Below are 13,648 nucleotides of genomic sequence, written 5' to 3' on the forward strand. Positions count from 1 at the left end.
TACACCATATTTATGCACCCAATCTACACCTCCTGCCAAAACAGGGTGCAAATTTGGTGCTGAAATGTTTGCACCAGATGTCAGCATCAAATTTGCACCTACTAGCAGTAAAAAAAAAGGTGTTTTTTTGCATTTTTGGGCCAAGAGATGCAAATTTGGTAATGACATTTTAACACCATATTTATGCACCCAATCTACACCTCCTGGTAAAAATCTGCATTTTTTTTTACTCAGTTTTTGCAACGTTTTTTTTGCCATGGTTTTGATGCAATTTTCTGCCAGGAGGTATACATTGGGTGCATGAATATGGTGTGAACATTTTAGCACTCAATCTGCACCTCTTGGCATAAAAAAAATGTGGTTTTCTGTTAGGAGATGCAGGTGAGTTCACTGAGTTTAATGAGATCACCTGAGTCCCTCTGAGGTCAGGTTACCTGTGGTCACAGGTGGAGGACCGTGGGAATGTGACCGCAAATAACCTGAGTTACGTCACAGCTGATCACAGCTCAGTCTCTGTCTGCAGTCACAGTGGGCAGTTATGCTCTATGGCCGCTCACTATGACTAAGATATTGTAAAACTGTAAAGGGGAAAAAAGCGCAATAGGGACTTACCCGGTATGAGGGTGGACAAACAAGACAAAGAAGCACTCACCTGGTGAGGTTGTGCCACTCACAACCTCTTATGATAGCCTGTGAGTGCCCGGTGGTTTAGCTGCAGCCCCGGGAGAGGAATTTTGTATCATACAGGTAGAAGAGAAGACCGGGTTTATGCCGCGCTAAAAGCCACTGATGCGTGTAAATTAAAAGATTTCCTTTTTATTGGACAGTTCCTACGCGTTTCAGAGACATCCATCTCCTTCCTCAGGAAAAGAAATCATATTACAGCAAGGCCGCTTGGACCTATATATAAGGAGCAAACAGCCATGTATGCATTAAGGACTGCCTGTATGACTCAGAGCTGATGACTCAGAGCCACATGGTAAAGAAGAAGAAAAAAAAAAAAAAAAAAAAAAAAAAGGAAGGAAGAGAAGAAAAAGAAAAAAAAAAAAAAAAAAGGAAGATGGAACGATCGTGAATAACAGAAAAAAGTGTCTGAAACAGCATGATCCCAAGGAACATGGATAATTCCAACAAAGGGAATACTGAAAAAAATAAAAAATAAATAAATGAATGAATAAAGACATGAAAATACTTGTTCTTCGTGTTATTTAATAAAGTCAGGGGGGAAGAGATGTGAGTGATGTGTTTAAGATGGTGTGCGAACCTATGGAGTATAGGTGAATTTTTTGGTGTTTAGTCCTCTACTCTGCATGGGGATACAGAGGTTGTGAGTGAAAATTCAAAACAATGTGTAAAAAAGTATATATATAGAACGATATATGGGGATACAGCGATCGTGAGTGAATATCCAGAGGGACGTGAAAAAAATCTTTTTAGATTTATTTATTTATATATAAAACTATAAAGAATGAGGAATAGAACTGCAAGGGCACTGTGATTGAAAATTATTTTGATTAAAATTTTTTATAATGTCTGACAATGACAAAAAAAGCGGGCTCAGTGAGGAAACCACTAAAAAGAGGGGGGGGGGGGGGACATTTATATATAAAAATGACGTCCAGGTATTTTTACTTTCTAATGCTTAGTATGCATTCTATTTTTGTAAAGGAGACATGCTCCGTTAATAAGTGAGTGCAGAAAAAAAAAAAAAACTAGGGCACCTGCACAAAAGAGGTGATACAAGTTCAAGGAAACAAGGGGTGACACCAGAGTTCACTACCGTGCAAACCAGATACAATGCGCTTGCGCTAGACAAGCAGACAGTGAGGTTTTGTCAATCTAGCGGCAATGAGTGCAAACAGTGCAGAAGGACAGCAAAAAAAAAAAAAAAGGGTGTACCAGATGCATATAGCAGTCATTTGCATGAAGAATAAGAGTATTAACGAGAGATGGAGAAACATAGGGGACTAATACAGAAACGCAATAGAAATAAATAATAAATGGTAAAACAATAAGACTATACTTATTGTAGATATATATAGGACAGTGTCAATATAAAAATACATACAATATTAATTCAATAAAACACAATAAATGAGTAAAAAGTTTGTTAGCACTAGATATAAAAACAATGGCCAAGCCACTATATAAAACCAGATAAAAGGGTACTTCATAACTGATGGGGGATAAAAACGAATTAATAAAACAAGTCAGTGACCTCATTTAGACCAAAGGGTTTTAATGTATTTAGTTTGTTGATCCAAAAGGTCTCCTTTCTGCTCAGGGTTTCCATTCTATTGGGGGCATTTGGGGCTATCTGCTCTATTGGTGTAATATTAAAAACCATCCCCTTATTGTGTTTCAGAGCGCAATGCTTAGAGAGTCCGTGGAGCATATAGCCTATCTTCACATTGTGCCTATGTGAATTTAGCCTATTGTGGAGGGCCTGACTCGTCCTTCCTACATATTGTTTTCCGCACACACAGTCTACTAAATATATAACAAAGTCCGACTGGCATGTTAAACGACTTCTGATGGGGAAATTTTCTGAGCCCCCCTGAGAGCAGAAAGTGGTCCTTTTGTGGCAAATATTTTTACAACAGAGACAATTTTTGAGACCGCAAGCTACCATAATTGGCTCCTATAGATGCGGTCTCAAAAATTGTCTCTGTTGTAAAAGTATTTGCCACAAAAGGACCACTTTCTGCTCTCAGGGGGGCTCAGAAAATTTCCCCATCAGAAGTCGTTTAACATGCCAGTCGGACTTTGTTATATATTTAGTAGACTGTGTGTGCGGAAAACAATATGTAGGAAGGACGAGTCAGGCCCTCCACAATAGGCTAAATTCACATAGGCACAATGTGAAGATAGGCTATATGCTCCACGGACTCTCTAAGCATTGCGCTCTGAAACACAATAAGGGGATGGTTTTTAATATTACACCAATAGAGCAGATAGCCCCAAATGCCCCCAATAGAATGGAAACCCTGAGCAGAAAGGAGACCTTTTGGATCAACAAACTAAATACATTAAAACCCTTTGGTCTAAATGAGGTCACTGACTTGTTTTATTAATTCGTTTTTATCCCCCATCAGTTATGAAGTACCCTTTTATCTGGTTTTATATAGTGGCTTGGCCATTGTTTTTATATCTAGTGCTAACAAACTTTTTACTCATTTATTGTGTTTTATTGAATTAATATTGTATGTACTTTTATATTGACACTGTCCTATATATATCATACTAAGCATTAGAAAGTAAAAATCCCTGGACGTCATTTTTATATATAAATGCCCCCCCCCCCCTCTTTTTAGTGGTTTCCTCACTGAGCCCGCTTTTTTTGTCATTGTCAGACATTATAAAAAAATTTAATCAAAATAATTTTCAATCACAGTGCCCTTGCAGTTCTATTCCTCATTCTTTATAGTTTTATATATAAATAAATAAATCTAAAAAGATTTTTTTCACGTCCCTCTGGATATTCACTCACGATCGCTGTATCCCCATATATAGTTCTATATATATACTTTTTTACACATTGTTTTGAATTTTCACTCACAATCTCTGTATCCCCATGCAGAGTAGAGGACTAAACACCAAAAAATTCACCTATACTCCATAGGTTCGCACACCATTTTAAACACATCCCTCACATATCTTCCCCCCTGACTTTATTAAATAACACGAGGAACAAGTATTTTCATGTCTTTATTCATTCATTTATTTATTTTTTATTTTTTCAGTATTCCCTTGGTTGGAATTATCCATGTTTCTTGGGATCATGCTGTTTCAGACACTTTTTTCTGTTACTCACGATCGTTCCATCTTCCCTTTTTTTTTTTTTTTTTTTTTCTTCTTCTTTACCATGTGGCTCTGAGTCATCAGCTCTGAGTCATACAGGCAGTCCTTAATGCATACATGGCTGTTTGCTCCTTATATAAAGGTCCAAGCGGCCTTGCTGTAATATGATTTCTTTTCCTGAGGAAGGAGACGGATGTCTCTGAAACGCGTAGGAACTGTCCAATAAAAAGGAAATCTTTTAATTTACACGCATCAGTGGTTTTTAGCGCGGCATAAACCCGGTCTTCTCTTCTACCTGTATGACTAAGATATAGCAGAGCTGAATCGTCGTGGGACCTAGTGTGGATTACATCCAAGCTGCAGGGGTGTTTTGAGGGTTAATTAAGGGTTTTTTTGTATTTTATTCCAAATAAAGTATTTTTCGGTGTTTTTGTTTATTTACTTTCACTTACAGATTAGTGATGGGGGCTCATAGATGCCTGTAATTACTAATCTATGACTTAGTGGCAGCTGTGGGCTGCCATTAACTCCTTATTACCCGGAATGCCACCGCACCAGGGCATTTGTCGTGTCGGGCTTTTCACTTCTAATGAATGCGATAATTCTAGGGCGGCTGCAAGTTGCTATTTTTAGGCTGGGGACGGTCTAATAAGCATGGACCTCCCCAGTCTGAGAATATTAGCCCCCAGCTGTCGGGCTTTATCTTTGCTGGGTATCAAAATTAGGATGACCACGCCATTTTTTTAAAAATTATTTATTTAAATAATAAAAAACATGCTGCATGCAATTTCTCTTATTTTGATACACAGACAAGATAAGCGCAGGGCTGGGGAGCTGCAGCCTATAGCCGTGGGCTTTTCCTGTGCTGGGTATCAGAATATGGCGGGACCCAAGCCAAATATTTTATTTATTTATTTACTTTTACTGTACACTATAGAGGCACATAGCGTCTGTGATTGGAAGCAGTCAGTTGACACGCTGACACTCAGAATGGGCGGGCATCAGACTGCAACCAATCACAGGTGCTGGTGGGTGGGGAAAGCAATGAATATTCAACAAGGGTTCATTATCGGCTCCGGAAGTGAATGCGTGACCTGGAAGTAGTGTACTGCCATGAAGGATCTTATCCCTTCTACAAACATTTTTAATCTTTATGGGGACCGGATTCTGGACCGGAATCGGATTTAAAAAAAATGGAGAACAGGGACCCTCCGGTCCTGGTTATCTGTGAGTCTGCTCATTTCTAGCTACTAAGAACATAAATCTGTCATATACACAAAAAAGGCCTTATTTTTTTTTCCAGTTTAAAGTTTTATTGAATTTTTGAGAAAAGAATACATTAAGAAAACAAAGATCCATGTTATAACAAATGATGCGAATCAAAAGTTTATGCGATACCACATCCTCGCAGACTTCGTAGTAGCATGCAGATGGTTGATACATGGGCAGTCAATTTAAGCCACAAAAAATATACATATATATATATAAAAACAATAAAAACAAAAAAGGAGAGGTTGAGGAGAGTGGCTGTCAAACTATGTAGAGAGGGGAGAAAAAGTCAGAGAGAAAGAGAAAAGGAAAAAGAGATAAAGAATAGGACGCGTCGGCCGGGTCTGATACAATGTCCGTTGGATCATGACATATCGGGAAAGTGAAGTATGTTGTCTGAGGGGGATAGGGCCAAAGTACCTAATTTCCGGAGATTAAATTAATTCAAGAAATTTCTTACCAGACAGGAATGATTCCCACTGAAACCATTTAGTGGCCGTCTCTACCGTCTGCCCACGCGACTGGGCCATCACCATTTCCATGCGGTGGATCACATTAAAAGGCCTTATTTTTATTCTTGCTTTTATTTTGATTATTTTTATTCAACAGTTTTATTTTTATTCAAAATTTTTATTCTATTTTATTTTTTTTTTCAAAATTGTTTTAATATTTCAATTGAGAGAACATATCAATATTTAATAGAGTAATGCAGGGGTGGGCAATTAATTTTCCCATGGGGCCGCATGAGAAATTGGGATGGTTTTAGAGAGCCGGACTAATATAATTACCTCAGTTCTACCCAATATACTACATATATATACACCCCCTCAATATACTACACCTGTAATAAACTACATCACTACAACCCCATACACTACACCATTATATACTACACCACTACATAAGACACCCCTATATACTACACCCCTATATACTACACCTGTAATAAACTACACCCCTATATACTACACCTGTAATAAACTACATCTCTACAACCCCATATACTACACTACTATATACTACATCCCTATATACTACAGCTGTAATAAACTACATCACTACACCCCCAGTATTAGTCACCAGTTCCCCCCCTCAGCTTATCAGTCACCACTCACCTCCCCCTCCTCATTGTCCCCTCCTCAGCTTTAGTCACCACTCACCTCCCCCTTTTCATTGTCCCCTCCTCAGCTTTAGTCACCACTCACCTCTCCCTCCTCAGCTTTAGTCACCACTCACCTCCCCCTCCTCATTGTCCCCTTCTCAGGTTATTAGTCACCACTCACCTCCCCCCCTCAGGCACCTCCGTACGGGCCCCCCGCCCCCGCCGATCTGCTTCTTCTCATGTACGGGCTCTATTGCATTGATCAATTCAGTAGCTAAATTTCTCTTGATTTATATGTTCATGGCAGTAATGCAGATTCCATTTTTCACATATTCACTCTTGCATATAGCTATTGGATTTTTCAAGTCAGTATTCACACAGCAGTTTCTGCTATTTCATGTATTCCCCTTACATAGTCACTGGTGTGAATACCTTATCTCCCCATAGTGATTTTTTTTAGGTTTTTGCACCCAGTTCGAACAGACAGTAGGCGGGCCGTATGCAGCCCGTGGGCTGCACCTTGCCCAGGTCTGGAGTAATGAAAAAACCGTGATGGTCTGGCTCACTGCTCAGGTGGTGCTCAGGAGAACTTTACAATAGATAATCAAAAAACTCCGGCACTCATTTGTGGTGAAAATTATTGATTCTTTATTACATGTCCATTGAATAACATGAATAACACAACGTTTCGGCTAATGCCTTCTTCATAGACTGGAGATTTCAATAAGAATAAAAAAATATATATGTCAGTACCATAAACATGTATATATTCTCATACATTTATATATCGGTAATCTCATATGACATCAATTGTAAAAAAGGTTTATTTTACCTAATAAATGAACACGCTATATTTAAGAAAGAACCTCAATTGTGGTGAAGTGCAGTATATCTAAAGGAAACACAAGAAAGCAACCAATTGTAACTGTGGAAAACATAGAGTCAGAATCAAAGTCTGAAAAATAAACAATGGTATATCACATACCTAATGGAAGCTCACAGTATTATATGGCTCCATATATGAGAACATGCAATATTGGATAGTGCAAACCGAGGTTTTATCTATGGGACAATAATAAAGTTTCAAAAATTGGAAACTGCATCTTATATGAACAATTCAATCATAATATAGATTTACCTCAATGAGAGGAAAAAGAGGAAAGGCTGCTATATCCCAGTGGGGCAAGGTAAAAAAGCGCTATGTATAAGGAGAAAGGAAAAAGGAAATGTTAGAGTATCTCACTAAAAATGAGAAACAAGAACCACAAAACAAAGTACAAAGTTAAAGTCCCATAGACACATGCCAAAGTGATTCTTCTACGCACGCGTGGCGTGCGTCTCACCCTGCGTTCCAACATAAATGATTCATTACCACGTCTGCGCATGCGCGCACTTCCGGATTCTTCTGCGCACGCGTGGCGTGCGATTCACCGTGCGTTCCATAATAAAGGAAATGATTATCACGACCCGCCCCCTTTTCACATAAAAACCTCACTCGCGGCTATATGGTTCCTCATTCACCGCTGACCCCCGGCTGCACAGGTAATGCACTGCGTCTGTCTTCACTTTGGCATGTGTCTATGGGACTTTAACTTTGTACTTTGTTTTGTGGTTCTTGTTTCTCATTTTTAGTGAGATACTCTAACATTTCCTTTTTCCTTTCTCCTTATACATAGCGCTTTTTTACCTTGCCCCACTGGGATATAGCAGCCTTTCCTCTTTTTCCTCTCATTGAGGTAAATCTATATTATGATTGAATTGTTTATATAAGATGCAGTTTCCAATTTTTGAAACTTTATTATTGTCCCATAGATAAAACCTCGGTTTGCACTATCCAATATTGCATGTTCTCATATATGGAGCCATATAATACTGTGAGCTTCCATTAGGTATGTGATATACCATTGTTTATTTTTCAGACTTTGATTCTGACTCTATGTTTTCCACAGTTACAATTGGTTGCTTTCTTGTGTTTCCTTTAGATATACTGCACTTCACCACAATTGAGGTTCTTTCTTAAATATAGCGTGTTCATTTATTAGGTAAAATAAACCTTTTTTACAATTGATGTCATATGAGATTACCGATATATAAATGTATGAGAATATATACATGTTTATGGTACTGACATATATATTTTTTTATTCTTATTGAAATCTCCAGTCTATGAAGAAGGCATTAGCCGAAACGTTGTGTTATTCGTGTTATTCAATGGACATGTAATAAAGAATCAATAATTTTCACCACAAATGAGTGCCGGAGTTTTTTGATTATCAGGTCTGGAGTAATGTCTTGTATAAGAATATTATTTTATTCAATATAATTAATGATGAGATTAAATCATTAAAAGAAAAGGTTTCAATTATCTTAAAAAAAACACATTTCATTCACTTTTCTTTATATTAGTAGGTTATTACTAAATAGAGCAAGGAAGTGTTAAAGTTAACCCCTGCCATACTGACCCAAGATGTCACAACATCTGTTCAAGAACTGACACCAGGCAGCACAGAGGATTCCAAAAATTCCAGTGTAAGTCCAACTGATACTGTACAGATACCAAAAGCTTATAATATCATCTTTCAGTTATGGACTTTGCGTTCTTATCAACATTTGATTTATGGACTTTGATTAAAAATATGGACTTTGCAATAAAAAATGAAGTTTTTGTACTTAACAATAATGAATGCAGTCATCTTTTCCAAAGGATTTATTATCTAAAGACTGTGTGTATTCTGAAAATAATCAACAGACATCAGACGAACATGAGAAGACACCATGTGATGACCAGATGACATCAGATGATGATAGAATCCTTTTGCATCGTTTTACATTTAGGGAAGAATTATGTATTTTATATGCTTATCAGTCAAAACTTGCCATAACATGAATCCACATTATTATATTACTGAACCATATAACAATAATCCAATTTATTATTATTAATTATTATTATTATCATTTCAACCGCTATTGCTAAAGAAGAAGGAAAGCACAAAGAAGATCTATTATCCTAATGATGAATTTATCCACTTTAAGGGTTCCATTCAATATGTGTCACCCGCAAACTGGGGGGACTGTAAAAAGTCCACATTCATTAAATAATCCACAATTTTAATCACGATACAGTCATATGAAAAAGTTTGGGCACCCCTATTAATGTTAACCTTTTTTCTTTATAACAATTTGGGTTTTTGCAACAGCTATTTCAGTTTCATATATCTAATAACTGATGGACTAATATTTCTGGATTGAAATGAGGTTTATTGTACTAACAGAAAATGTGCAATCCACATTGAAACAAAATTTGAACGGTGCAAAAGTATGGGCACCCTTATCAATTTCTTGATTTGAACCCTCCTAACTACTTTTGACTGACTTACTAAAGCACTAAATTGGTTTTGTAACCTCATTGAGCTTTGAACTTCATAGGCAGGTGTATCCAATCATGAGAAAAGGTATTTAAGGTGGCCACTTGCAAGTTGTTCTCCTATTTGTATCTCCTATGAAGAGTGGCATCATGGGCTCCTCAAAACAACTCTCAAATGAGCTGAAAACAAAGATTATTCAACATAGTTGTTCAGGGGAAGGATACAAAAAGTTGTCTCAGAGATTTAAACTGTCAGTTTCCACTGTGAGGAACATAGTAAGGAAATGGAAGAACACAGGTACAGTTCTTGTTAAGCCCAGAAGTGGCAGGCCAAGAAAAATATCAGAAAGGCAAAGAAGAAGAATGGTGAGAACAGTCAAGGATAATCCACAGACCACCTCCAAAGACCTGCAGCTTCATCTTGCTGCAGATGGTGTCAATGTGCATCGGTCAACAATACAGCGCACGTTGTACAAGGAGAAGCTGTATGGGAGAGTGATGCGAAAGAAGCCGTTTCTGCAAGCACGCCATAAACAGAGTCGCCTGCATTATGCTAAAGCACATTTGGACAAGCCAATTACATTTTGGAAGAAGGTCCTGTGGACTGATGAAACAAAGATTGAGTTGTTTGGTCATACAAAAAGGCGTTATGCATGGAGGCAAAAAAACACGGCATTCCAAGAAAAGCACTTGCTACCCACAGTAAAATTTGGTGGAGGTCCCATCATGCTTTGGGACTGTGTGGCCAATGCCGGCACCGGGAATCTTGTTAAAGTTGAGGGTCGCATGGATTCAACTCAGTATCAGCAGATTCTTGACAATAATGTGCAAGAATCAGTGACGAAGTTGAAGTTACGCAGGGGATAGATATTTCAGCAAGACAATGATCCAAAACACCGCTCCAAATCTACTCAGGCATTCATGCAGAGCAACAATTACAATGTTCTGGAATGGCCATCCAAGTCCCCAGATCTGAATATCATTGAAAATCTGTGGGATGATTTGAAGCGTGCTGTCCATGCTCGGCGACCATCAAACTTAACTGAACTGGAATTGTTTTGTAAACAGGAATGGTAAAATATACCTTCATCCAGGATCTAGGAACTAATTAAAAGCTACAGGAAGTGACTAGAGGCTGTTATTTTTGCAAATGGAGGATCTACAAAATATTAATGTCACTTTTATGTTGAGGTGCCCATACTTTTGTAGCGGTCAAATTTTCCTTAAATACGGATTGCACATTTTCTGTTAGTACAATAAACCTCATTTCAATCCAGAAATATTACTCAGTCCATCAGTTATTAGATATAGGAAACTGAAATAGCTGTTGCAAAAACCCAAATTGTTATAAAGAAAAAAAGGTTAACATTAATAGGGGTGCCCAAACTTTTTCATATGACTGTACATTACGTACAACATTTGTCCTGTGATATGATCTCCATCATGCTGGAAAAGCATTGTATATCACCACATTGCTCCTGTATGGTTAGGAGACGTTGCTCTTGAAGGATGCTTAGATCTCATTCTTTATTCATGGCAGTGTTCTTAGGCAAAAATGAGTGAGCCACCTCCATGGATGAGAAGCCCCCACACATGAATTGTCCCAGGTGGTGATCGCCTTTTCTTCTCCAGACAATCATTCTTCCAGAAGTGCCAAACTGTCTGAAAGGGGCTTCGTCAGAGACAAAAACTTTACCCGAGTCCTCTTCAATCCAAGCCATGTAATAAGGTAAAGTTATTTTCTCTGATGACGCCCTTCAGGTTGTTTGGGACTTCTGGAAGACTGATTGTCAAGAGAAGAAAAGGTGAGTGCTACCATTAGTCCTTGGTCATGCCAATAGTAAAGCCTCCTGAGACCATTCATATGTGGGGGCTTCTCATCCATGGAGGGGCTTTACCACAATTTTGCCTAAGAACATGGCCATGAATAAAGAATGGAATCTAAAATCCTTCCAAGAGAAACGTTTTCCAACTATCCAGGAGCAATGTGGTGCTGAACAATGACTTTTTTAGCACAATGGAAACCATGTCACAAGGAAAAAGTGGTAACTAACAAGTGACTTGGTGAACAAAACATTGAAAGTTTGGGTTCGGGGCAAGGAAACGCCCCAGATCTCAATCCCATTGACAATCCGTGGTCAATCCTGAAAAAAACGGGTGAACAAACAAAAACACAATGTGATAAACTAGAATGGATCATTAGTCCAGATTTGGCCCAGACCCTGATATCCAACTGCCACGGCTAAGGGCAGAAGTCTGGAAAAAGAATTGTAATTCAGTAAACATTGAAACTCCTGGCAAAAAAAAATCTAAAAACACTGAAGCAGCGAATTGCATTAAAACCAAAAATTGGTTCAGTCTAGAAAGTTTTGGCCACAACTATAGATCGTGGAACATTAATGGATTACGTTTATTTTAAGAAACCTACATATCAAATATATTTCAAGCGACAGCAATTCAAAAAGTTTTTCAAACATTTTTTAATTTCTTGGTTTCTTAAGCCATATATGATAGGGTTAACTGAAGGTATAAAAACAGCAAAGGTAAGACTAATTGCACGGTTGCAATCTGGAGAATAGGATTTTTCGGTGCGTATATACATGAAACCAATGCTGCCAAAAAATAACACAACGACAAAAAGATGGGTGCCACAGGTAGAGAAGGCTTTCTGACGCCCAACTTTAGACTTGATCTTCAGAATATCAAATAAAACCTTCATGTAAGAAAGAAGTACACACAAAAAATTCACCATGATAATCGAGCTGAAAGCCGACTCCGCCATCCTAAGGAGTCTGGTGTCGGAACATGCTAAATCAATGAGAGGAGGAAAATCGCAGAAAATGTTCTCTATCCGATTTGGACCACAGAAAGGAAGATGAGAAATTACAATAATCTCTAAAACTGGACCATGTAATGCCCCCAAAATACACAGAAAAATTAATCTCTTAAATAACCCAGTAGTCATAATGGTGAAGTATCGTAATGGTTTGCAGATGGCCAAATACCGGTCAAAGGCCATGAATGTGAGCATAGAACATTCGGCAACACCCATTACATGTAGGAAGTAAGCTTGTAGAAGGCAACCAGTGAAAGATATCCTCTTCTCCTCGGCCAATAGGTCGCTCAAAATTATAGGGATAGTAACGGCTGTATGAGTGATTTCTATACAAGATAAAGCCCCAATGAAGAAATACATAGGTGACCGGAGACTGGATTCAGTCAAGACCAAGAATAATATCAACCCATTTCCAAAAACTATAAAAAGGTAGATGGAAAGAAACATTGTGAAGAATAAACCATGAAAATATTGTAGGTCTGGAAATCCAGATAAAATAATGTATTGGATTGTGCTGCCATTGCTGTACATATTTTGCATATTCCCTGAAAATAAGACATTTTAGAGGTGATGTAATAAATATACAGGAATTTAGTAGTAATACAGATCCACAAAGCCTTAATACCGCGTTTTTCCAAAAATAAGATACTGCCATACTTTTTTTTGCCCCGAAAAAAGCGATAGGGTTTATTTTTGGGTAGGTCCACAGTTGAGGGTAAGTTACTCTCCCAAAAAATATAAATTCTGGTTGGCGTGCACTCAGTCAAGGTGGAGATGCTGGTAGAGGGGATGATAATCCCACGCAGTCAATTTCTCAAAAATCACCGCACTCTCAGATGTAGTTTTGCATTAGTGTTCAAAATTTATTGACAAATACGTGGAACAAACAGTAGGTGGTGCCGGGAATAAGCGACAAAACAATATTTCGACCCTGATGGCTCTTGTTCACGCTGTCGCTCAGGTATGCTGGGCAACGGGCGCTCTAGTGCCTATATCCATCTGGATTAGGCTGCTTTCACACATCCGGCTTTTGCAATGCGGCACAATCCGGCACTTTGCAGGAAAACCGCAACCGTTTTTTTTTGCTGCCGGTTGCGTTTTTCCTGCATAGACTTTAATTAGTGCCACATTGTGCCGCATGGGCTTGCGTTCGGTCCGGTTTTTGCCGCATGCGGCAGATTTAGCCGATGCGGCGGCCGGATGGAGCGTTCCCTGGCACGTTTTTTGCTCCGGCAAAAAAAACCGCATCGCGCCGCATCCGGCCGATGCGGCG

The 13,648-nt window shown here is 38.5% G+C and overlaps 1 protein-coding gene across 1 annotated transcript; it reads right to left on the reverse strand.

The window, feature by feature from the left end:
- Window positions 1-11,970: 11,970 nt before the first annotated feature.
- Window positions 11,971-12,915, reverse strand: LOC142255872 (olfactory receptor 6N1-like). Its single transcript, XM_075327320.1, has one exon. The coding sequence runs from the start codon at window positions 12,913-12,915 to the stop codon at window positions 11,971-11,973; it is 945 nt and encodes a 314-aa protein (XP_075183435.1).
- Between the last annotated feature and the right edge of the window lie 733 nt (window positions 12,916-13,648).

This window comes from Anomaloglossus baeobatrachus, chromosome 11 (assembly GCF_048569485.1).
Source record: "Anomaloglossus baeobatrachus isolate aAnoBae1 chromosome 11, aAnoBae1.hap1, whole genome shotgun sequence".
NCBI classification, from domain to species: Eukaryota; Metazoa; Chordata; class Amphibia; order Anura; family Aromobatidae; genus Anomaloglossus; species Anomaloglossus baeobatrachus.

Coding starts and splice junctions, on each gene's coding strand:
- LOC142255872 (XM_075327320.1), bottom strand. CDS start 12,915: ATGCAAAATATGTACAGCAATGGCAGCACAATCCAATACATTATTTTA.